At 38.9% G+C, this 25846-nt stretch overlaps 1 protein-coding gene across 3 annotated transcripts in view; it reads right to left on the bottom strand.

Moving 5' to 3' along the window:
• PRRG1 (proline rich and Gla domain 1) overlaps positions 1 to 25412 on the bottom strand; it is a 107899-nt gene extending 82487 nt beyond the window's left edge. Inside the window, exon 1 of one of the 3 annotated variants that reach the window (XM_032756710.2) lies at positions 25347 to 25412. Coding sequence is in view for 1 of the 3 variants with exons in the window: in XM_032756709.2 (XP_032612600.1) it covers positions 25273 to 25306 (34 nt within the window). In the remaining 2 variants the exon portion in view is untranslated. Of the gene's footprint in view, positions 1 to 703; positions 725 to 25272 lie in introns of those variants that run through there. The other 2 variants (XM_032756709.2, XM_058441807.1) reach the window with 2 other exon arrangements.
• Positions 25413 to 25846: the final 434 nt, after the last annotated feature.

The following is a 25846-nucleotide window of genomic DNA, read 5'->3' as shown; positions in this document are numbered from 1 at the left end:
TATATATTTATATATATACACTCTGATATATATATATACACTCTGATATATATATATATCAGAGATATGAGAATAAGACAAAGGATAGTAAAGAGATATGAGATATGAGAATAAGACAAAAGATAGTAATGTCTGCTAGAGAATATATATATTAATAACAGAATATTTCTATATATAATAGAATATACCTATATATAGAATATATAGATATCTATATATTATACATTATATTATATATTAGACTATATCTATATATAGAGAGAGAAAATAACTATAAAACATGGATGTGACAGAAACAGAAATGAACTTAAGGTACTGGACAGTGAACAGAAACACACAGATTCAGATGAGGAACCCACAATTGCTAGGAGGAATGGAGACTTAAATCTGGGCTAAGTGCAGTCTTTGTGGTGAACAACAGTTAGTGGAGAAGGGGATACACATAGAAAAAAAAATCCTCTCATTTTGTTTGTTGTCTTAGGAAATCAGAAAAGTTGGGAAATGCTGATGAGAGTGGAGAATACTAGAAGAGAGCCAGGGAGGGAATTCCTAAACTCTGTTCACGCACATTGAAACTTGAACCATGTTCCTGTGTAACAGATACAAAGCAAAAGAACAATTCTAAACTGAGACTAAAGTTGCCACCCTGAAGGTACTGGTGAGTGAAGAGAAAAAGATACACTGGTGGAGTTGGTGTACTCACTTGCAGGAGAGGAGATGGTGTTAGTCTAGGACTAGATACAAAGTATGCACAGCAGAAGTGGGTAACTGTGAAAAAAAAAAAAAAAAAGTCACTCAGGCCTAAAAAATAAAAACAAAAACAAAAGGATCCCAGAAAACCGTGAGCACTGACGACAAAGAGATGAAGATATCCTTAAGCTCTGTCTACTCACATGTCTGACTAAACACTGAACCATGCTTATACAGTCCAGACTTTCAGCAGCCCATCCAAAAACAAAAGATCTGAATGAAGATAAGAGCTGCTGCAAAAGAAACAGTTAGCTGTTCAAGCCCAGTCAACAAAACTAGATACTAAAACAAAGGAACCAATACTTTTTGGGTGAAAATAACATAATCCAGAATTTCCTCAATTTAACATTCATAATATCTAAGACATAACTCAAAAGAACCCAGCATACAAAGAATCAAGAAAATAGAACACGTTATAAACAGGAAAAAAAAAATCAATCGAGTCCAACTCCATGATGAACCAGATGTTGGAAGTAACATGAAGATTTTAAACTGATTATCAACAATGAAATACAAATAGACATGTTTCTAATTCATGAAAACCTGACTTTCATTTTCTGGTTCAGAATGTAAGGAGCTTGAAAGTTATCACTCTTATCCTCACAAGAAAAATGCTAAACAAACTGAAAATCAACAGCTCTTCCTAGATCCATTAGAGGTTGCAATTACAGGGCAAACCACTGCCCCCAAAACTATAGAGACAGACAGGCAGAGACAGAAAATCCAACTTCCTGAAGCAGAAGCCCAGGAGAAAATTCCAGAACCAGTATCAGGCTAAGAAAACATAAACTGTAGTTTGAGAGTTAGAAACTCCAGGGAGGCCCAATCTTAGACCCATACCCACTTCTGTGAGTTTTAGCTCCAGGAGCCCTATCAGGTTCTTACAGTAAAGATAAAAGAAAAATTATTTTGGGCTTCAGGCAGGGAGAGTTTTTTAAAAAGCCATTTTATGAAGCACTCAAGAACATTCTCTTTCTTACCAAGGCCTGCCCTCAGGTGAAACTATAGTGGTTCCTGAGTATCCACGGATACCTAAATCCAGAGATACTCAACTCCCTTATATATAATGGTGTCCTATTTGCACATAACCTATGCACATCCTCCCATATACTTTAATCATCTCTATATTGCTTATAATACCTCATAAAATATAAGCGCTAGGTAAATAGTTGCTATACTGCAATTTTTATTTGTGTTATTTTGTATTATTGTATTGTTATTCTTCATTGCTTTTTTTCCCAAACTTTTTCCATCCATGGTTGGTTGAATCCATGCATGTGAAACTCATGGATACAGAGGGCCAATTATATTACTAGAACATAACCAACTGGGGATTTAGCAGGTCTTAACTGACATGGAAGAAGGAAATGCCCAATTCCTGTCCCCATTTAGCCTTCCTATTTCACCTAAGGTGGGAAAAACAAAGCAAAACTGAGAAGCACTTGCGAAGGTCACAGTCTAGGGCACAGGCTCACTAAAAGATTGAGACCCAATCATAGGACCATAGAACACTTCTCTCCCTACACCTTACTACATCAATAGGGATCCTGTATAATAACAGGGGGATACAACAGAAAGAATTGCATATCTCAGATCTTAAGAAAAAGTTGCTAGAGGAACTCAAATATAACAGGGAAGTAAAAAACAAAGACAGCAGAGGAAATTTTATTTCCTGACACAGCTACAGAAAATACTGAACACAGCCTAATCCCTAACCAAATAAACATAAAACCTTACACTAAAGGTCTATTCACCTCAGTTCCTTTTACCCAATACATCATTTCCAGCTTTTGACAAAAAAAATCACAAAGCATACTAAAAGGTAAAAAGACACAGTTTGATGAGGCAGAACATCAGAACCAACCTCAATTATGACAGAGACCTTGGATTTATCAATTCATGAAAACCTCAGTAGAGAAATAGGAAGCCTCAGCAGAGAAATAAAGGCAATAAAAAAGGAAATTTTAAAATACAAAATATTATTTATGAAAAAAATCACTAGATGGATTTAACAGCAAAATGGACATGACAGGAATAAGTGAACTCGAAGATAGATCAATAGAAATTATGCAAGTTGAAGAACAGAGAAAAAAATGAAATAAATTGAACAGAAGCTCAAAAACTTAATAGATGATATCGAACAGTCATACATAAGCAAATTTAGTATACCAGTAGAAGAGGAGATAGAATGGGACATAAAAAATATTTGAAGAAATAATAAATGAAAATTTCCCAAACTTGATGAATGACAGCAATGAATATATACAAGATACGAAATGATTTCAAAGCAGAATAAATACAGAGAAGTCTGTTCTGAGGTAAATAATAAACCACTGTAAGTCAAAGAGAAAGAGCCTTGAAAGCAGCAAGAGAAAAATGATATATCACAGTCAAAACAACAATTCAGTTAATGCTTAACTTCTCATCAGAAACTATGGATCATGGACACTAAAGAAAATAAAATTACAGACAAATATCCCTGATGAACACAAATGCAAAAATACTCAACAAAATACTAGCAAACTGAATTCAACAGCATATTTAAAAGATCGTTCACCAGATCAAATGGAATATATTCCTGGAACATAAGGATAATTCAACGTATGGAAAGCTATAAATATGACACACTACATTAACAGAATGATAGACAAAAACTATATCATCATCTCAATATATACAGAAAAGCATTTGATAAAATTCAACATTATTTCCTGATAAACTCTCAACAAATTAGGTACAGAAGAATGTATCTTAACACAATAAAGGCCATATATGACAAGCCCACAGCTAATAGCATACTCAGTGATGAAAAGTTGAAAGCTTTTCCTCTAAGATCAGGAACAAAGATGCCCATTCTCAAAATTTCTATTCAAAATAGAACTGGAAGTCATAGCAAGAGCAATTAGGCAAGAGAAAAAAAAATAAAAGGAATGAAAATCAGAAAATAAAAAGTTAAACTATTGGTCTTATATCGAGAAAACCTGAAGGACTCAACCAAAAAACTGTTAGAAGTAATAAACAAATTTGGTTAAAACAGGTACAGGATACAAAATCAGCATAAAAAAGTTAGTAGTGTTGCTATACACTAATAATGAACTACCTACAAAATAAATCGGGAAAACAATCCCATTTACAGTTGCTAACAAAAAAGAAACCCCACTTAGGAATAAATGTAACCAAGGACGTAAAAGTTGTGTACACTGAAAACTATAAAACATTGAAAAAATTTGGAAAAGTCATGAATAAATGGAAAGACACACTATTTTCATGGAATGGAAGAATTAATATTGTTAAAATGTCCTTGCCACCCAAAGCAATCTATAGATTCAATGGAATCCCTATCAAAATTTCAATGACATTTTTCACAGAAATAGAGAAAATGATCCTAAAATTCATGTTGAACTACAAAAGACCCCCAATAGCCAAAGCAGCCTTGAGGGGGAAAAAAGCTTGACACATTACAGTACTTGACTTCAAAATATCTTACAAAGCTGAAGTAATCAAAACTCCATTGTGCTGGCATAAAAACAGACACATAGACAAATAGAATAGGATAGACAGCCTAGACACAGACCCATACATTTAATGGTCAATTGATTTTTCAAAAAGGGGCCAAGAACACATAATGGGAAAAGGAGAGTCTCTTCAATAAACAGTGATAGGAAAACTGGATATCTACATGCAGAAGAGTGAAACTGGACCATTATCTCACACTATATATAATAATCAACTCGAAATGGATTAAAGACCTAAAGGTAAGACCTGAAACTATAAATCTACTAGTAGAAAACATAACAGAAAAGGTCCATGACATTGGTCTGGGCAATAGTTTTTTGAATATGATACCAAAAGAACAGGCAACAAAAGCACAAAAATAGACAAATTAGATTTCATCAAACTAAAAAGCTTCTGGACAGCCAAGGGAACAATAAACAGAATGAAGACATAACCCATGGGATGGGAGAAAATATTTACAAACTATACATCTGATAAGGAGTTAATAGCCAGAATATATAAGGAACTCAAATAACTCAGTAGCAAGAAAACAAATAGTCCAATTTAAAAATGGGCAAAGTTAGCCCAGCACAGTGGCTCATGCCTGTAATCCCAGCACTTTGGGAGGCCAAGGCAGGTGGATCACTTGAGGTCAAGAGTTCAAGACCAGCCTGGTCAACATGGTGAAACCCTGTCTCTATTAAAAATACAAAAAAAAATTAGCTGGGCATGGTGGTGGGCACCTGTAATCCCAACTACTTGGGAGGCTGAAGTAGGAGAATCACTTGAACCTGTGAGGCGAAGGTTGCAGTAAGCTGAGATTGTGCCACCACACTCCAGCCTGGGCAACAGAACAAGACTCTATCTCAAAAATAAATAACTTAAATTTAAAATGGGCAAAGTACCTGACAGACATTTCTCAAAGACATACAAATGGCCTACAAATATATTAAAAAAATGCTCAGCATCACTAAGGGAAATGCAAGTTGAAACCACAACTAGACATACCCCACACTTATTAGAACAGCACTTATCAAAACAGTAAAAGACAACAAGTGTTGATAAAGACATGAAGAAAAGGGAAATCTTCAGCACTATTGGTGGAAATGTAAATTAGTATAGCCATTTTGGAAAACAGAATGGAGGTTGCTCAAAAAATTTTAAAAGTACTACCATATGATCCAGCAGTTCTGTCACAGGATTCTTGTGGTGTTGCTTCACCAGACAGAAAGCTCTGTGGCCAGTGGCGTCTTTGCCTGAGTTTTACTTGGGCCTGGTGAGCTCATTCCACCCACTCAGCCTGGCAGGCTACACTTGGCTCACACTACCAGCCTGGCTCCCATGCCTGCCAAGGGCAAGCCAGGCGTAGAGCGGTGAGGAGCGTTGTGAGCAAGTATAGGGTCCAGCCTCTGTGCACAGCCAGACATGCTGGCTGCAGTGGGGCGGGAAACTCCAGATGCTGGCATGGGCTCTGGCTCCCTGCAAGGCTGTGGCTGGGCCAGGCGTACTGCAAGCAGCTTCCACGGCTGGCACCAGGGAACACAGTAGCACCCAGAAGCTTGGAAATTCCAGGAACCGCAGCGCCTCAAACAGGGTGTCACAGCCCTGGCTCAGGGAACTCCTAGGTCTGGGCTCCCAGAAGGGAAGCAGCTCTGCTCTCCTTCTCTCTTCTCTCCTTCTTGTTGCCTACAACGTGGTGAGCAAGGGGTGTGTTTCAGCCCTGTTTGTGTTACAGCTCTTTTTGCCCTGCTATTGGTGGGTTCCAAGTTCTTGTCCTTTATCCAGGAAGAATGAGGTACATGGACAAATGGAGGGCGAGCAAGGCAAAAAGGAGCTTTACTGAGCAACAGAACACCTCAGAGGAGACCCATATTGGGTAGCTCCTCTCCACAGGCAGGTGCCTTGATGAGTGTTCAGCTCTCAGCAGAGAGGACACCCTGGAGTGGGTAGCTACTCTCCACAGCTGGACATCTCATCCTTTCCTTGAGTCTGGCTGAACCTGGGATTTTTATGTGCTTCAGAGGGGAGGAAGTGCATGCTGACTAGTCCATGAGCGGCTATGGGTGGGCTGGGAAAAGCACCATAAGTTTCCGCTCCATTCTGTGTGACTGGCAGCCTGGCTCCCAAGTTTCAGGCCTTCCCTGACTTGAAGGTGGGGCTTCACTGGTGACCTATCCCTTTCTACTCAGGAGCCTGTCTGCCTCCTGCCACTGTTCATGGCATCCAGGCTGTTTGTGCTGAGGGGTGCCTGCACGCCAGCACCAAACTGCCCTCAGCTCCCCGTTGACCTCCCTCCCATGCTCGTTGGCAACCCACCTGGCCAGTTGCAACAGTGCCTGGGCTCAGCCTCAACTTTGCTCTGAGATCAGAGTGGGCACCAGGAGTGGGGAAAGGCCAGGCAGCAGGAGCAGGTACTTCTGAGCCAGCAGGGGTATGGGGGGCCTTCCCAGACCACCGAGAGTACAGAGATTCCTGGGTCCAGAGCCATGGCTGGGCAGCTACAGCTGCACCTGGGAGGATGGGGCTCCTGTCTGCTCCTGGCCCCAAGGAGCACAGGGAGGCCTGGGTCTACAACCACAACTTGGGCAGTTGCAGCTGCACTCAGGAGGGTAGGGCTCCAGCCTGCTCCCAGCCCGCAAGGGCACAGGAAGGCCTGGGTCCACAGCCATGACTTGGGTGGCTACAGCTGTGCCTGGGAGGGCACGGCTCCTGCCTAGTCCCAGCCCCTGCTGGCTCCATGGAGTGAGCAGCCCTGGCCATACCTCCCCCACTGCAGCCAGTGTCATGGCAGCGACTGCTCTAGGTGGGCCACTGCTGCCATCAATTCCACTATGGGGTATATATCCAAAAAAAGATAAATCAGTATGTCAAAGAGATATCTTAACTCACATGTTCATTGCAGCAGTGTTCACAATAGCCAAGATATGGAATCAACCTAAGTATCCTTCAACAGATACATGGATAAAGAAAATGTGGTATATACTCACAATGGAATACTATTCAGCCTTTAAAATGAAAGGATTTCCTGTCATTTGCAGCAACATGGATAAACCTGAAGGGCATTAAGTGAAATAAATCAAGCACAGAAAGTTAAATATCATATAATCTCATTTATATGAAACCTAAAAAAGTTGAACTAATAGAAGCAGAGACTAAGTGGTGGTGTATTAGTTTGTTCTTATGCTGCTGATAAAAACATACCTGAGACTGGGTAATTTATAAAAAAAAAAAAAAAAAAAAAAAGAGGTTTAATGGAGTCACAGTTCCACATGGTTGGGAGGCCTCACAATCATGGCAGAAAGCAAAGGAGGAGCAAAGGGATGTCTTACATGATGGCAGGCAAGACAGCGTGTGCAGGGAAACTGCCCTTTATGAAACCATCAGATCTCGTGAGACTTATTCACTATCAGGAGAACAGCATGGGAAAGACCCACCCTCATGATTCAATTGCCTCCCACCAGTTCCCTCCTATGACACATGGGGATTATAGGAGCTGCAATTCAAGATGAGATTTAGGTGGGGACACAGCCAAACCATATCAGGTGGTTGTCATGAACTGGGTGTGGGAAGATCAAAGAGATGTTGGTCACATGATACAAAATTTCAGTTAGGAGGAATAAATTCAAAAGATGTACTGTACAACATGGTGACTGTAGCTAATAACAATGTATTGTATACTTGAAAATTGCTGAGAAAGTAGATTTTAAGTGATGTTACCACAAAAATGACACGTAAGGTAATGCATATATGTTAACAAGCTCAATTTTAAAACATCATCTTACACAAATCTATGTAATTTTCATCAATTAAATTTTTAAATTAAAAAAAGGAGGACTGAAAAACTGTTAAAACATATTTAAAGCATGAAAAAACGAAATGTTAACCCAGAATTTTATATTCAGCAGAAATATCACTGAAGTGTGAAAGTGAAATAAAGATATTTTCACATAAAACTAAAAGCATTTGTCATTGGCCAACCTGCACTATAAGAAATGCTAGAAGTTATTTACATAGAAGAGAAATGATACCAGATGGAATTGGGATACTCAAAAATGAATGAAGAGAATCAGAAAGGGTAAATGGTGGAGAAAATGCAAAATACTATTTTATCCTTTTTTTCCTCTATATAAATCAAATAACTGTTTAAAAGTAAAATGATAATAGTGACTTGTGGGCTGTGTGAGTAGACAGGAGTTTGTTTTACATGTAATAACTACAACCAAAAGAATAGGGGTGTGGGCCTGGAAATTTGTAAGATTTCCATATTTTACTTGAAGTAGCACATTATTAACTAAGTAAGTGGACTATGAAAGCTATGGCTATATCTTATAATCCCTAGGGCAGCCACTATCAAAAAAAGTGCAAAAAAAAAGAATAGCTAGAGTATCAATAGGAAAAATAAAACAGAATTCTGAAAACATTTTCAGATTTAAAAAAAAGCTGTAAAAGAGGAAGAAAAAACAGAATAGCCATGTAGAAAATAAAAAAAACAGATCTTAGGTCTAAACCTAAGTATATTGGCAGTTATATTAAAAATTACTGAACTAGATTTCAATTAAAAGGGCAGAGATTGTCAGAAGGTAAAAATAAAAAATTCAAGCAACTATATACTGTTTATAAGACATTCATTCTAAATATAAATATGCAGATGTGTCAACAGTACATAGATGGAAAAGATACACCTTGCAAAGAGTTAAGCAAAAAGCTAGAATGGCCATCAGAAGACAAATATAAAAACCAAATGTATTATAAAAGATAAAGAGGAACAATTCATAACGATAAAAGGGTCAATTCAATAGAAAAGGTCATACCAAATGCATATGGATCCCATAACAGCATTTTAAAATACATGAAACAAGAACTGTCAGAACTGAATGCAGAAATCCATAATTCCACAATCATAACTAGAGATTTTAACAATCTTGTCTCAGCAATTAACTGAATGAGAAAAACAAAATCAGCAAAACATAGAAGATCTGAACTCTATTAGCTACTTTTATATAATTGGTATTTATAGAACAATACATCCAGTAATGCTAAAATACATATTTTCAGGGCATGTGATGTACTTACCAGGAAAGATCATATTCTAGGCCATGAAACAAGTCTCAACATTAAAAAAAGGAATCATATGGAGTGTATTCTCTGACCACAATAGAATTAAATTAGAATACAGTTTTGGGGAACCCAGGACCACCCTCAAGTTCGAGGTTCATCAGAACGACTCAATATTAGGTTATAATCAAGGCTAAAATGTATTACAGCAAAAGGAGCAGAGTAAAAGCAGCAGGAAAAAGATATGCATTGGGTAGAACCCAGAGAGGTCAGACATAGGCTTTTTACATGTGCTTTCTCTCTAGTAGTGCAATATAGGAACATATACAGAATATCTCTGTTTGAAGAAGAGCACAAGAGCATTTAAGTCTCAGCATTCATAGCTTTTATAGAGGGCTGGTCATATAGGCATATCCAGCTATAGGACCAGCCACAATAACCAAGACTTAGAAATCAGGTATACCTTATCAGTCCTGTTGTTTGTACAAAGCAATTTTGACAAGCAGGTACCTACATGGTCCATTGCTCCAGGTGTACAAAAAAAAAAAATCCACCATTTATGTAAAAGACATCCAAAGGGCCACATTCCCAGTGGCTGGTCAAGAGTCAATCATGATTCCAAGTTCCCTTGGAGATATGAAGGAGATCTGCTGAATGTTAACACAGATCTGCTATGTTAACATTTTCCTCTCAAATTTACCTACATGAAAACCAGGAAAACCCTATATATTTGGACAGTAAAAACACAGTTGTAAATTAATCATTGAATTAAAGAATAAATTACAAGAGAAAATAGACAAAATTTTGAACTAAATAGTAATAAAAATAATATCAAAATCTACAAACAGTTAAAATAGTGCTTAGAAGGCAAAAATGCCTTAAATGCCTATATTAGAAAAGAATATAATGCAAAATCAAGTATTGCATATTTTTTTTACAAAAATGTATACTTTAGAGATTATTCTCCATGTTGCCTTCTATTTTTTCCAGATATTATGCCAAACTAGAAATGTTTTACAGATGCTTATATGGTCAAACATTTGGTTTCTTTGAAACACAAAACACCATAGACTAAGGAGACCACAGGATTGATGAGCAGAAGGCAACCACATATTCAAAGTGCACCATTCTGAGTAGGCCCAAACACTGGTACTATGCTTCCTTTCTTGCCACACTCAGGTAGATGTGTGTGTGAGGGCAGCTTCAGAATTGGTATGGCCCTTCTAGTTGTGTAAATAAGACTTTCCAATGAGCGGGTCTTGGTATCTTCCTTGGGCTGACAATATGAGAAAAGCAATTCAGAGTAATTCTGATATACAGCCCTGGCCTCTGTCCACCTGCCAAACTGGGGGCTCCATTATGCCCAGAGACAAGTAGAAGGCTCAAGGAATATCCCATAGTACATATACTAGCTGAGTGTTTGGTCAGTAAGAGTCCCACTTTGTTACACAGTTAAACATTACCAAAGCAGCAATGTGATGGCTAACAGGGCCACAAGTATTACTGATACAGTAGTTAGGTTGGCTTGCCACACTTCCATTGATTTGGCTGGTAAAGGAGATTTGGCCCAGATGAATTCAGACAACTGATTACTTACATAGACATCAAAAGCTAACTCAGCATGGTATCAGTTCCCCAAGTCCCTAGTCTCACATCATGGCACCAAACTAGAAGATACAGATGACAAATGGTCCAAGCAATGGATCATGGTGCTGTTGAAGAGCCATCTCTAAACTAAACCCAAGAAAATTCACAGGCTTATCCTACACAGGGTATAAGGTGAAAAGTTCTGGATTCAACTGAAACTAGAAAATGGGTGAGAAATGGTATTATGGCAGTTTCCTACATGATAGGGATGAGAAACTGTCTCACAGCAGCTCCTCACCAGGCTTCTTCCTTGCTCTAGCCAGAATTGCAGGGCATTTCACCAAGACTTGGGTCAGACTACAGTCAAGCATTGCCCCCGTATCCTATATTAAGTTGTGCAAAGTTGTCAGAGTGCTGCACAGCAAGGCTGTTCTGGAATATGCTGAACTTACCTGATTTTCGGTGAATCAGAAGTACTAGAATAACATTTAATTTCAAAATTTTTGAAGTCTCGGCTGAGACTTGAATTAGTTAAAAGAAAGTGGTAGTGGAGTAGGGTAAGCATAAAGTTTTGAACAGAATATCCTGCCACCTACCATAAAGGCTAATGCAGTTAATCACTCAAAATATAGGCATCCCTGAAGCAGGGGACCTATTTGTGGGAGGATATTGCTATGCACAGTGAAGGAAGCACTTGTACTACCTCACCACACACTCTTGGTCCCACAGAACGATACCCTTAAGGTCTGGTAATACTCCCTGAAAATAATGCTGTTGCTTCTGGTCAAATCAAAGGCAATGGTTCTAAAACAACAGAGGCACTACAATGAGAAATATCTACCCAAGAAAGTGCTAGAACCTAAGCTATAAAATAAGATCAAGTCAGCGCTCTCTGAGATACTCTGCTTTAACCCTGGCTGGCTGGAGAACCTCCAACAAAATGAGTTTTAATCACATTTCTTTAAATGCAGACATGGACAGACAGATAATAGATTATTATATAGCAACTAAGATTTACCTATACCAAAAAGGAGGCTAGAAGTTTGCTGGGAGCTGAAAGCCTGAGGGTCGTGACCAACTCAGCATTCCACTGGAGGCTATATGATCAAACAGTAAACTGTTTATCATGAATGCAGGATGTGGGCAAACTCACATCTGCACCTGCTGCAAGAAGTTATGCTGAGGGCAGTCACTTCCTGGTGCCATGCTCCTTGAGGTTATCTACTGGAACAGCTGGAGAAAGCAGTCATGCAGGCCTGCACTAAATCAAGCAGCTGACCAACAACCACCCCTTCTCCCTATTTCTTTTACCCAATAAATACAAAGGGCTCTAGAAGCTCAGGGCCCTTGTTCACCAGAAGCAAGGAGCCCCCGACCCCTTCTTCCAAACATACTCTTTTGTCATTGTATCTATACCTGCATTTGTCCTCCTTTGTTCAGTCCACCAGGGTCCATGGCAGAAGTTCATTAACTTTTGGCCATCTTAATAGAATTCATAGTTTCCGTCAATACTACATATGGAGCTATGTTAAACATTTTTGGAATAAAAAGAATGCAATGCCTCACAAAGTTCTATTTAATATGACTATATGTAGGAAGGGAATGCTTAAGATTTCTTTGCCAACGTTTTACAGAGACAACATCTGACTTAAATAAGGCTGTTTGGAGACAATTCATATACGGTTTTAGACAAATTGGTCCTGCCAAGTGTGTGATGATGGAAAAAAAGAGAAGCAAAACCACATGCCATTGTAGCAATGTAACACGAAAAAACATTAATACCATCAGTTGAAGTCCAGTAACTACAGCACAAGAAGGATTAAACCATGGATAGGCCCAGAGAGGGAGGTGAGAGTTAACTCTACCTTTGTGAAGATGGGAAGTAACAGGAAAAGGAATTCATAAAACAATTTGTGGCCTATTATCCAGCTAAGAAAGAAATGCAGAATGGGGAAAAAATCCACACAAGCCTTGAGAGTGTTCTGTGGACATGAAACCACAATAAAAATTCAAGAGAATATTATTGTCTTCACTAATTATGGGCTACAGATAGACACTGGGATATCTAAACTTACAGTGCAGTATAAACTCTCAAAGTAATCTATGAAATCACATGATTATTGCAGTCAATCCAATGTTAAAGATAAAATGGTTTTAATCTCAAGATTTGCATTTAAAATAAGTTTGGGATGAGAGCCTATAAATGATAATCAGACTGCATTCTCTCACATATGCTTGAGAAAAGGAGGTAATGAGAAAGAGGGCTCACTTTCTTACCATCCCTGCTTGTATCAGCAAGGAGGAGTAGATGGTTAACAGAAAAGCAATAAAAAGCAGAAACTTTTTTGGAGGGGGTGATATAGACTACCATTAGCTCCTTAATATAGGGGCCCTAACTCTAGCACCAGGACTGTGATGTCTCCAAAGGAGTGGCAAAGGGAACTCCATGTGGTCACGTTCCTGTTTACACTCAGGATCCAGAAGTCTTTATCCCGAATACAGGGCCTCCTTCCTATTTAACAAAATGAGAAAAAAAGGAGAAAAAGCAGACATATAGGTGGGGTGTTAGGCAGGGGGAGAAGTTCTGTTTTAGACAGTTTACTTTAAGGTAGGCAGTCATGTATATGCCTCTGGAAATTCAGGGAAAAATTTTGACTGGGTACAAATGTGAGAATTTTCAGTGTGAAGAATGAGGTTGAAGTTGTGAGAATTAATGGCATTATCCAGGGAAGAGGCAAAAGTCAAGGAAGAAGTTTTGGGGGGTGAATGAGTGAAAGGTCAAGTAAGATGAAGCAAGTAAGTGACAGCCTTCTTTTGGAAGCAGAATTCATTATATGATACCAAGTACACTTTCAGACATCCAAAGGAAAAAGCATCCATTTAAACTGATCTTTTCCTTTACCAGACAACTGGATCAATGGCTCAGCTACTTAAATTCACAGTCATCTCTTTTAATGGAAAGATATAGTGGATAATATCATTAATTCAACAATATTCGAGTAGGTGATCTCATCAATTCACCAAATATTTTTTAGCACCTACCATATGCCTGCCACTGTGTTAAGCACAGGGAGATTATCCTTTCTAAAAAATTTAGTCTCCTCTCATTCCTTTAGTTAATATTCATTAAGCACTAATCCATGTTAGATCATAATGCCAGATGCATGAAATGCATGCATTGTAAATCCTCAATATATATTTTATCTTTGTAAACACAAAGTCTTACTGTGTGAAACTGAGAATGAGAAGAGACAGCCCAAAACTATGCTTCATGCAACGGGTCTCCTAAAAAAAAGCTCCATGCTGTAATGTCAGAGAAACCTGATTTGATATTTCAGTTCTACTATATACCTCCAAAGTGAGCTTGGGCACTTAAACTCTTTGAACTGCAATGTACTTACTAGAAAATGGAGATAAAAGCCATATATCTTACAGGGTAATAAAAATAATAAACATAAAATATCTGGTGCAACATAGAATGGTTATTATTATTGTTGTCATTCGTATTATTACTAAGGAAGATAATCCATATGGCCAAGAATTGCTTAACAGATGAGAGGAAAAAATAATTTGGGCAATCTTCTGAATAATGAACAATCACTATATTCTCATGTGAAGAACAGAACTGTCAAGAGTGGGTTTGGGTCCCAGAGGAGAAAACAAAAATCCCATTTTAACACACGATTTGCTCCAGGCCCCCTCCTAGTCTGCTGAGGACCCTAACATCCTTTTCCTCTTGACAGCCCCAGTTGAAGTAGACTAGAGTTCACCCACTCCAATGGTAAGGATTCTAGGGATATTCAGCATCCTGATTCCTGGTAATGGGAACCAACCAGAAACCAAGTAGACAAAGACAATATGATGCTCTGACCCCTGGTTAAATGGGGCTAAGATTCTGGCAGAAAACTAGCCTCAGTTAAAAGGTGAAGAACTGAAATGCAAATGAGGAACACAAACAGAAAAAATAGAAGAAAGGTTAGGCACAAACAACGTTTGAAAGTGAACAGTTTGATCTCTAGGGTTAGATGGGGCTTTCTAGAAGTAATGTGAAGGGTAGTTCCTGAAGGTTAGAAGCTTTCAATATCTGTGGATGGGCAGACTTGGGTTAAGGACAGGCAAGAAATGACTGGGAAGAAAAGTTAAAAAAAAATGACTACCATATTAGGAAGGAAATCATGCTAGAACAACAGCAGTAGGAGTGGACTGTTCAAAACTTTGCAAAGGTCAAGTATATAAACCGTGTTAACATTCATAGTTTAGAGAATGAAATATATAAAAAAGTACATATTAATATCTACTATTTGCATTATAAGTTAAAGGAAGTTTAAAATTCAAAGAACACGTATTTATTTTACACTATAGTTCATATTTAATGCAACAAAAATTTGTATTTTTAGACTGTTTATAAACCTAAATAACTAAATTTCTTTTTTTACTTCTATAATTTTTTTGACAAATCAAAGGAAAAATGACTACGATACTGAAGCAGGATAAAATTACATAGGAAATTAAATATATCCTTGCCAAAATAATTATTCTGGTCCCATAGGTAATACTAATACAGAAAAAGAAACTTGGAATATATTCTATTCACTTTTTTGCAGCGACAGCAAATTTTAAACCTAGGCTTACGTTTCCGACTTTTCCTTTTTCCTTGAAGCAAACATGTCAGAGAGGATTACTGTGGCAAGTTACTCATATAGATTTTTTTACAAAATTAGAATGCATAATATTAGAAACCAAACCACAAAGAACAAGCACACTGTAGACAGATTGGAGGAGATTCACAGAACATAAAGTGCTTTCAGTAACAAGGCTTTGTCACTGAAAAAGGAGGTGTTTGGTTAACTAGGACTCCAGAAAACAACACACATCTCAGACACAGTTTTGAAAGAAGGGAAGAAATAGACCACAGACAACTTACTCCAACTCAAAGATTAAAATATAACACATTCTCCCAAAGAAATAATAGGTTACGAATACTGAGGCACTGAAAAAATGTACCTAAAAGTTCAAATTGTGAAATTGTTATTTTAATTTTAGTGCATTTAATTGTCAAGCCTTTCAAGAAGATAACAAGTGCTATCAAAAATTCATCATCGGTATTTGAATGAGGTTGAAAATAACTATACCAATTATTACCACACAATAATGGAGAAAGAATAGAAATTATTGAGCATTTTTTTTTTTTTTTAGACGGAGTCTCACTCTGTCACCCAGGCTGGAGTGCAGTGGCACCATCTCGGCTCACTGCAAGCTCCGTCTCCCAAGTTCACGCCATTCTCCTGCCTCAGCCTCCTAAGTAGCTGGGACTGCAGGCTACCGCCACCATGCCCAGCTAATTTTTTGTATTTTTAGTAGAGATGCTGTTTCACCATGTTAGCCAGGATGGTCTTGATCTCCTGACCTCGTGATGTGCCGGCCTTGGCCTCCCAAAGTGCTGGGATTACAGGTGTGAGCCACTGCACCCGGCCTTGAGCATTTTTAAGAGCCATGATTACCCCAGCCTTGTGGCACTTTGATTCTCATTTCATTATGCCCAATGACATCTTGAGAAGTAATTATGTCACTAATTTACAAAAGGTAAAGCTAGCACACACACCCCTTACACACCAAAGGTGTTCAGTAAATGCTGAACTAAGGTTTGACATACAGTTATTTCCTTAGGAGATTCAAAAGGCAACTTGCAATGCAACATTATTTCTATGGTCCCTCAGGTTTTCAGGATAACCAAATCACTTTGCCATTGTAGGAAAGGTGTTGCAATACAAAGAGGTTGTACCCATGAAGGGGTATAGTGTTATTTGAAGACAATCAGTAAGGAAATGGCTGAACTTAACAGCTTTGATAGTACCATCAATTAACTGGGTATTACTGACATATATAAACTACTTCATCCAACAACAGAAAATTACACATTTTTCTCAAGCTCACATGGAGTATTCACCAAGACAGATCACATTCTGGGACATAAAACATATCTTAACAAATTTAAGAGAATAGAAATTATGCAATGTCAGCTCTCAGACTACAGTGGAATTAAACCAGAAAACAATAACAGAAGGATAGCTGGAATTCCCCCACATGTGTAGAGATTAAACTACATACCTTTAAAAAACACATGGATTATTGAAGAAAAAAATCCCAAGAAAAATTAAAAACATATTTTGAACTAAGTGAAAATTAAAATACAACTTGTCACAATTTGTGGGATGCAGCAAAAGTAGTGCTTAGAGGGAGATTTATAGCTTGAATGCATACATTAGAAAAAAAGAAAGATCTGAAATCAATCATCTAAGTTTCCATCCTAGGAAATTAGAAAAAGAAGAGCAAATTAAACCTGAAGTAAATAGGAGAAAAGAAATAATACAATTGAAGCAGAAATCAGTGAAACTGAAAACAGAAAATCAATAGGGAAAAATAAATGAAACCAAAGGCTGTTTTTTTGAAAAGATCAATGAATTCAATAAACTCCTTGCCAGGGTAATTAAGAAAAGAAGAGAGGGAACACAAATTATTATCAGAAATGAAAGAAAGGACATCAGTACAGATCCCATGGACATTAAAAGGATAATAAAGGAATATTATGAACAATTTTATCCCCACAAATTTGATAAGCTAGATGAAATGGACCAATTCCTTGAAATGGACCAATTCCTTGAAAGATACAATCTGCCAAAACTCACACAAGTAATAGACAATGTGAATAGGACTATATTAAGGAAATTGAAACAATAATAACCTGCAAAACAGAAAGCAACACACCCAGATGGGTTTACCACTGAATTCTACCAAACATTTAAGGAATAAACTATACCATTCTCTACAATCTCTCCAGAAGTTAGAAGCCAAGGCAATACTATGAGGTCAGAATTACCCTAAAACCAAAACCAGACAAAGACATTACTAGAAAAGAAAACTACAGACCAATATCTACCATAAACACAGATTGAAAAATCCTCAACAAAATATTATCAATTGTATCCACCAACCATATATAAAAAAATTATACACTGATCAAGTGAGATGTATGACAAGTATGCAAGGCTGGTTCAATATTCAAAAACAAATTAATGTACTCCAGAACATCAACAGGCCAAAAGGGAAATTTTACATGATGATATCCATATATGCAGAAAAAGCACTTAACAAAATCCAACACTGATTCATGATTTAAAAAAAACAACTCTCAGCAAACTAGGAATAGATGGGAAGTCACTCAAATGGAAAACGGCATCTATAAAAACACTACAGTTGACATCATACTTAATGGTGCAAGACTTGAAGCATTCCCTCTAAGCTCAGAAAAAAGGCAAGGATGTCCCCTCTCACCACTCCTTTTCAAAATCATAATGGAAATCCCATCTAATGTGATAAGACAAGGAAAGGAAACAAAGGTATACCGATTGGGAAGGAAGAAATAAAACTGTTTTTGTTCACACATGACATGATTGTCTATGTAGAAAAATTCCAAAGAATTGATTGTTTGAAAGAAAATCTCCTGGAACTAATAAGTGATAATAGCAAGGTTACAGGATACAAGGTTAATAAATAAAAGTCAATTCTTTTCCTATATATCAGCGATGAGCAAGATCTCCATTGGGAAAACCACAAAACTCTGGTGAAAAAAATCAAGACTAAAGAAATGGAAAGATATCACATGTTCATGGATAGGAAGACTCAATAGTCTCAAGATATCAGTTCTTTCCAACTTGATCTACGAATTCAATGCAACCCCAATCAAAATCCCAGCAAGTGATTTTGTGAATTTTTTTTTTTTAAAAAAACAACTGATTCTAAAGTTTATATAGAGAGGCAGCAGATACAGAATAGCCAAGACAGTATTGTAGAACACCAAAGTTGGTGGACTGACACTACCTAATTTCAAGAATTACTATTAAACTACAGTAATAAAGACAGTGGCAAAAGAATGGACAAACAGATAAATGTAACAGAATAGAGAGATATATCCATATCATCAACTGATCTTTGACAAAGAAGCAAAGGCAAAACAATGAAGACAGACTTTTCAACAAATGATGCTGAACAACTGGACATCCACATGCAAAAAAAAATGAATCTAGATATGGCCTTACACCCTTCATAAAAATCTCAAAATGGATCATATACCTAAATGTAAAATACAAAACTATAAAACTCCTAGAACATAGGAAAAAATCTACATGACCTCTAATATGGTAATGAGTTTTTAGTTATAACACCAAAGGTATGATTCATGAAAGGATTGATAAGCTGGATTTAATATTATAAACTTCTACTCAGCAAAATACACTGTCAAGAATATGAGAAGTCAAGCCACAGACTGTGAGAAAATATTTGCAAAAGACATAACATATAAAGTACTATCATCCAAAATATACAAACAACTCTTAAAACTCAGCAATGAAAAAAAAAAAACCTGATTTGAAAATGGACTAAATATGTGGACACCTCACCAAAGAAGATGCACAGATGGATACAGATGACAAATAAACATACGGAAAGCCCAACATCATATGTCATTAGGGAATTGCAAGTTAAAACAACAATGAGCTGGCACTACACATCTATTAAAATGGCCAGAATACAGAACACTGACAACACCAAGTGCTGGCAAGAACGTGGAGCAACAGAAACTCATCCACTGCTGGTGAGAATAAAAGTGGTAAGTTACTTTGGAAGACACTTTGTCAATTTCTTGCAAAACTAAACATAAAGTAGTCCTCCTTTATCCATGGGGAATACATTCCAAGACCCCAAAGGATGCCTGAAATCTTGGATAGTACCAACTCCTATACATGCTATGTTTTTTTGATCTGACAACCTAGATGGCTACTAAGTGACTAATGGGCGAAAGGCATATACAGCATGGATACTCTGGACAAAGGGATGATTCATGTCTTGGGCAGAACGTGGTAGGATGGTGCGAGATTTCATCATGTCAAAATGGCACAAAATTTAAAACTTATGACATTTATTTCTGGAATTTTCCATTTAATATTTTCAGACCATAGTTGACCTTGAGTAACTGGAAATGTGGAAAGTGAAACCATGGATGGGGAGGGGGACTACTATATTCTCACCATATGATCCAGCAATTGAGCTCCTTTGTATTCAAATGAATTGAAAATCTGTCCACATAAAATATTGCACACAGATATTTATAATAGCTTTATTTGTAATTACTACAACTTGGAAGCAACCAAGATATTTTTTAGTAGGTGAGTGAACAAACTGTGGTACATCCAATGGAGTACTAAGCACTAAAAAGAAATAAGCTATTAAACCATGAAAAACCGTGGAGGAAGCTTACATGAACATTACTAGGTGAAAGAAACCAATATGAAAAAGCTGCATACTTTATAATTCCAACTACATGACATTTTGAAAAAAGAAAATCTATGGAGACAGTAGAAGGATCAGTGGCTTCCAGGGGCTGGAAGGAAGGGCAGGTGAAAAGGCAGAACACAGAGAATTTTTGGGGTAGTGAAACTGTATCATATCATAATATTAACACAATAGTGGATATGTTATTATATATTCATCCAAATCCATAAGATGTACAATATCAAGAGTGAGCCCTAATATAAACAATTAGCTTTAGGTGATAATGATATGTCAATGGAGGTTCATGAACTGCAACAAATGTACCACTGTGGTCCAGGATGTCCTGATAGCGCAGGCGGTTGTGTATGTGAAGAGGGGGTATATGAGAACTCTCTGTACTTTCCTTGTAATTTTTCCATGAACCTAACACTGCTCTAAAAAACTAAAGTTTTTAAATTTAAAAACAAAGCAAAACAATGACCCCTTCTCTTCCCTTATAATGTTGTGATCCATTCCTAGAGTTTCCTGTTTACCCATACCTATCCCACGAATTCTACCTGGAGTATCAAATAATCATCTCAAACTCAACATGGCCAGTATGTAGTTCTTAATCTTCCCACTCAGAAATTTCTCCTCTTGCAATCTTCCCACCATTCCCACAATCCTTCTTGCTTATCTGACTCTATGCCTTATTATTCACCCCTTCTCATTCATGCTACTCCAGCCACAAAAACCATTTTGCTATTTTTAGCTAAAAGGCCTCAAAAAGAACCCATCTCAAGACTTTTACAATTGCTGTTCCCTGTGCTTAGGAAGCTCTTCCTCCAAATAAATGGTTTTCTTATCTTCTACAAGTCTTTGCTGACAGTGAAGTCTTCCCTGATTACCTCCCTCCACCATGCTCTATTCACCTATAGATAAATACCTATAGGTCCCCCCATTCACCTTCCCTGCTTTGTATTTCTCCAAAGAATGCAGCACCATGTCACTTAACATATATGTATATTTATGTGTATATGTATACAAAATTATATATCTTATATTTCTCATATTTTACTCATTTACTTTATTATCTGCCTCCCTCAAATACAATGCAAGCGCCTCAAAGGCAGAAATTTCTAATAAAATATAACTGTTTTATATACTGTTGTATCCTCAGTGTTTAGAAGAATGCCTGGCCATTGACAGTCATACAAATATTTGTTGAATAACTGAATGAAAATCATATGAAACTTATGATATAGCAGTCTTACGGCAAGGGCTAGGGCAATAACATTACAACACAGCATGTCTAGACTTAATTTCAAAAAATAATTATTCGAACTAAGTTGAAGAAAAATACACTTGTAACCATTAGTGGTAGCTGGAATAGCTGAAATTATTGATTTATTTGCTAGCATTATTAAACTTGAAAAAATCCATTCTACTTAAGAGTTCAAGACTACTTAAGTTCCACTGAAGAACAGTAGTGTGCAAACAAACCTCCCTTAAAGAGAGTTCTTTCAGCTTCTCCCACTTCCAACTTTAAACTTACTTTTTTCACTCTTTTCTCCTCTCTTTTTATGGTGCCCACTAATTCCATTCTCTCCTGCTTTCCTGCTCCAGTACTGTATTCCATCAATTATATGTTCATAACATTACACATTCAATCGCTCCTTGACTCCAGCAGGCTTTTCACCTTCACATATTCCCATTTTCTTGAACTCTAAAAATCTTCAAACTCCAGTCTTTTTCTTCTATTCTCCTTTCACCAGCAATTTACCAATAAAACTATTTTCAGTTCTATATTCTGCCCAACATTGCTGAAGAGATGGCTCTTAACCAGGGAATTTTTTCATGCCGAGATCCCACACCCTGAAATCCAGATTTTATGAGTCAATATTGTGGGGAGGGGCACTAAACTTAAGTGTATTGTTTGAAACAGCTCCCTATGACAGTCTGATGCACACACCAGATTAAGAACCATTACCTCTATGTCTGAGCATGGTGGCTTACGTCTGTAATCTCACCGCTTTGGGAGGCTGAGGTGGTAGGATCACTTGAGCCCAGGAGTTTGAGACCAGCCTGGGCAATACAGTGAGACCTCATCTCAAAAAAAATTTTTTAATTTAAAAATTAGCTGGGCATAGTGGCACATAGTTGTGGTCCCAGCTACTCACGAAGCTGAGGTGGGAGGATTGCTTGAGCCCAGGAGGTTGAGGCTTCAGTGAGCCGTGTTTGCGCCACTGCACTCCAGTCTGGGCATGAGAAAGGCCCTGTCTCAAAAAACAAACAAACAAACAAAAAAGCCATTACCTCAAATACCTGTGATATGTTCTCCTGGTCATAATAATGATAATATAATACCAACTGAGAAGTATAATTAAACCAACAATCTGCACCTGAAACACACCAAAAACAAACAAAAGAAAACCTTGTGGTCATCAAATCCAAGCATCTTCTGTCAGTCCTATCCTCTCCACATTTTAGAGGACACTCTAAACTCCAGTCTTAAAAGCACTACCAGCCGGGCGTGGTGGCTCACGCCTGTAATCCCAGCACTTTGGGAGGCTGAGGCAGTGGATCACGAGGTCAGGAGATCAAGACCATCCTGGCTAACACAGTGAAACCCCATCTCTACTAAAAATACAAAAAAAAAAGAAGTATAATACAACTGGTTAGAGTTACATCACCCTTCAGAGAATACCACCTGGCAACTTGATTCATTTGTAGTACTTCCTAAATTCCAGCAGCAACCTATTTGTGTCTTTCTACAAATAGTTAATTTCACTAGTTTCCGTATCAGAAACTGGCCTTTTTAAAAACTTCACCTTTTTCTGATCCCTATTTTCCCTTTATCTGTAGAGTTTTTACACCTCTTTTTAGAAGGATAAACTATGACTAATACATGAGAACATGTTTCCACACAGTGCTTATCCATATTCCAAATAATGCTGCTCAAATATTAAATACAATTTCAGAATTCTGAATTTCTTGTATTATCCCATGAACTTTATGCAATACGAATTACTATCTTTGTTTTCTTTTTTTTTTTTTTGAGACGGAGTCTCGCTCTGTCGCCTAGGCTGGAGAGCAGTGGCGCGATCTCAGCTCACTGCAAGCTCCGCCTCCCGGGTTCACGCCACTCTCCTGCCTCAGCCTCCCGAGTAGCTGGGACTACAGGCGCCCACCACCACGCCTGGCTAATTTTTTGTGTTTTTAGTAGAGACAGGGTTTCACCGTGTTAGCCAGGATGGTCTGGATCTCCTGGCCTTGTGATCCACCTGCCTCGGCCTCCCAAAGTGCTGGGATTACAGGAGTGAGCCACTGCACCCGGCCTATGAATTACTATCTAACAGCATTTATTAATATATATCTGTACGTTAGTTTATTAGGTGCTTACCACATGCCAGGCAGCTCTAGGTATAAGGGTAACATAAAAGACTGAGGTTCTAGTAGTAATGGAGAATTAAGACAAGTGATATAAATTTAACAGAAAAAGGTGTGATTAATTCACTCTGGAGGAGATGGCAAAATTCTTCAAGAAGTGAATTAGGCTAAGTCTAGAAAGATGAATAGGAGTTCATCACGCACTAGAAAAGAGAAAAGGCATCCCTAACACTCCCCGTCCCCCGCCTGCCCCAAATTTGGGAAAATAGAAAAAGAAAGAATAACATAACAATAAAACCAGAAGAAATCCTGTTCACCTCATGCCTGGGGTTGGTGCAGGGGTGGGGGTTGGGCGGGGGTAATTGTATTTTTAAGTATACTTCAGATCAGAAAGTAAACGTTTATAAAACCGGATTTACAATCAAGGGAAAGGGGTGGAGGAGGAGGAAGTTCAGTTTATTTTGTTGTTTTAACCTAAAACAAATGAGTAAAAATATCAACATCTATGCTTGGGAACACATATACTATCTTTCATAAAAGTCCCTAAGTTTGAAAATGAAAGCATATGGAGCTTTATCCAATATTACAATATTTGCCCTAATGTTTTGTATCCTTAATATTATTTTCAAAGGTTCTAAAGTGAGTCGGCCCAAGACCTTGACAGCACATCCACACACATGCCCAATAATCCACTCTTGATTGAAACAATCAACAGTAGCCTAACCAACTTTTCACTTACCCTGACTGGAACACCTTCGCATCCTTCAAAGTCTGGCTTTATAGTATGACTATCAACAGACAAATAATTAAGCTCTAAGTTTTGTCACTCAACCTCTTCATCTTTTCATTCAATTATTTCCTCTCAAATCCCATTAGTTCCACTTTTCTCCTAAAGGGACTCGTAGAAAATACTTGCACAGCACAATCACAAAAACCAGTGGCTGGAGCCAGAGTCCAAACGCGCACACACTACTTTCCAGTCATATCCCTCTTGGGGCTGTTCGTACCAGTGATCAAATTCAGCGGACCAGGAAGAAGGAAAAACCTGAAGCAGGAAGACTGTTCTCTTCCTTCCACTTCCCCCCACGCCGCCTCCCCCTACCCCCGCTCTCCCATCCCCCAGGGCCGCACCGCGACCGACCTCGCACGCACCCCCTCCCACTGTCACCCGCCACTGCCTACAAAACAGTCATAGCCTTTGTTAAAATGTCCACGGGCACAATGGATCAGAAGAGGGACACATTCCCGGGGGTGGGTAAAGGAAAGTCACACGAACGCCACGCCCTCCTTGGGACTAGCCCGGGCCGACAGCCCACCGCCTCCAAATCCTTTCCCCTCCGACGGGGAATGTTTCTAGCAACTCTGCACCAGAGAAAGCGGCGCTGGAGGAAGGGATGAGCCTGGGACGTCCCTCATGGGCACCAAGCAGGGGACTGAACTTGAAGCTGGGACACCCTCCAGCACCGTTGGCAAGCCTCGCGGTCCTGCCCAGTCTGTGTGCGGACTTCCAGCCTCTGAACCCCATTCCTTCAATTTTTTTTCTCGTCATACCCACCCTCACCCACTCCCGCTACCACGCACTCCGCTCTCCACGCGGCCCTGGCCGGACACCCACAGGCAGCGTCGCTACCAACGCTACCCCATATCTGACGGGTTTCTCCTAGCAGAACCGAAGTCACCCCCACACACCCCAATCCTTCCTGGGGCGCTTCGTCCGGATCATGTTTCCCCAGCTAGGAACCCAGCGCGGCCGCCACACTCACAGCGGGTCCCGCTCCGCTACTCGGCGTTCTGCGAGCCGCACGTCGCGCCTGCGCGCTCCTATTTCTGCGGAGCCTAGCTGGAGCCAGGAACCGGGAGCGGACTGGAAGGGAGGTGGAAAGGGGCGGGGGCTGGGCTGGGGCGGGGTTAGAAGAGAAGGGGCGGGAACAGGGTGGGGCGCGGGGGTGGGAAACGAGGGGCGGATCCTCCACCGCTTCTGCTGGGAAGACCCAGCGCTCAAGGCATCCTGCTGGAGCTTTCCACTCTTGGCGTTTATTTATAACACATACAGAAAAGCCGTCGAGGCCCCTCTGTGCACTCCCACACGCACCGTGGAGAAAGCCTGGCTCGGCGCGGGCCCAAGTAGTCAGCCCTTGGGCCGCCACGTCTCTCCTTCTAGCCACCGCGGGTCCCCGCCAGCCTTTTTCTCTTTCGCATACATACCTCACCACACATTATTCCTTTTCCTAGTCATTTCTTTTTTTTTTTTTTTTTTTTTTTT

The sequence above is a fragment of the Hylobates moloch genome, unplaced genomic scaffold (genome assembly GCF_009828535.3).
Source record: "Hylobates moloch isolate HMO894 unplaced genomic scaffold, HMol_V3 SCAFFOLD_7, whole genome shotgun sequence".
Taxonomy (NCBI): domain Eukaryota; kingdom Metazoa; phylum Chordata; class Mammalia; order Primates; family Hylobatidae; genus Hylobates; species Hylobates moloch.
The sequence above is the reverse complement of the archived record's forward strand: the minus strand, read 5'-3'. Positions and strand labels throughout refer to the sequence as shown.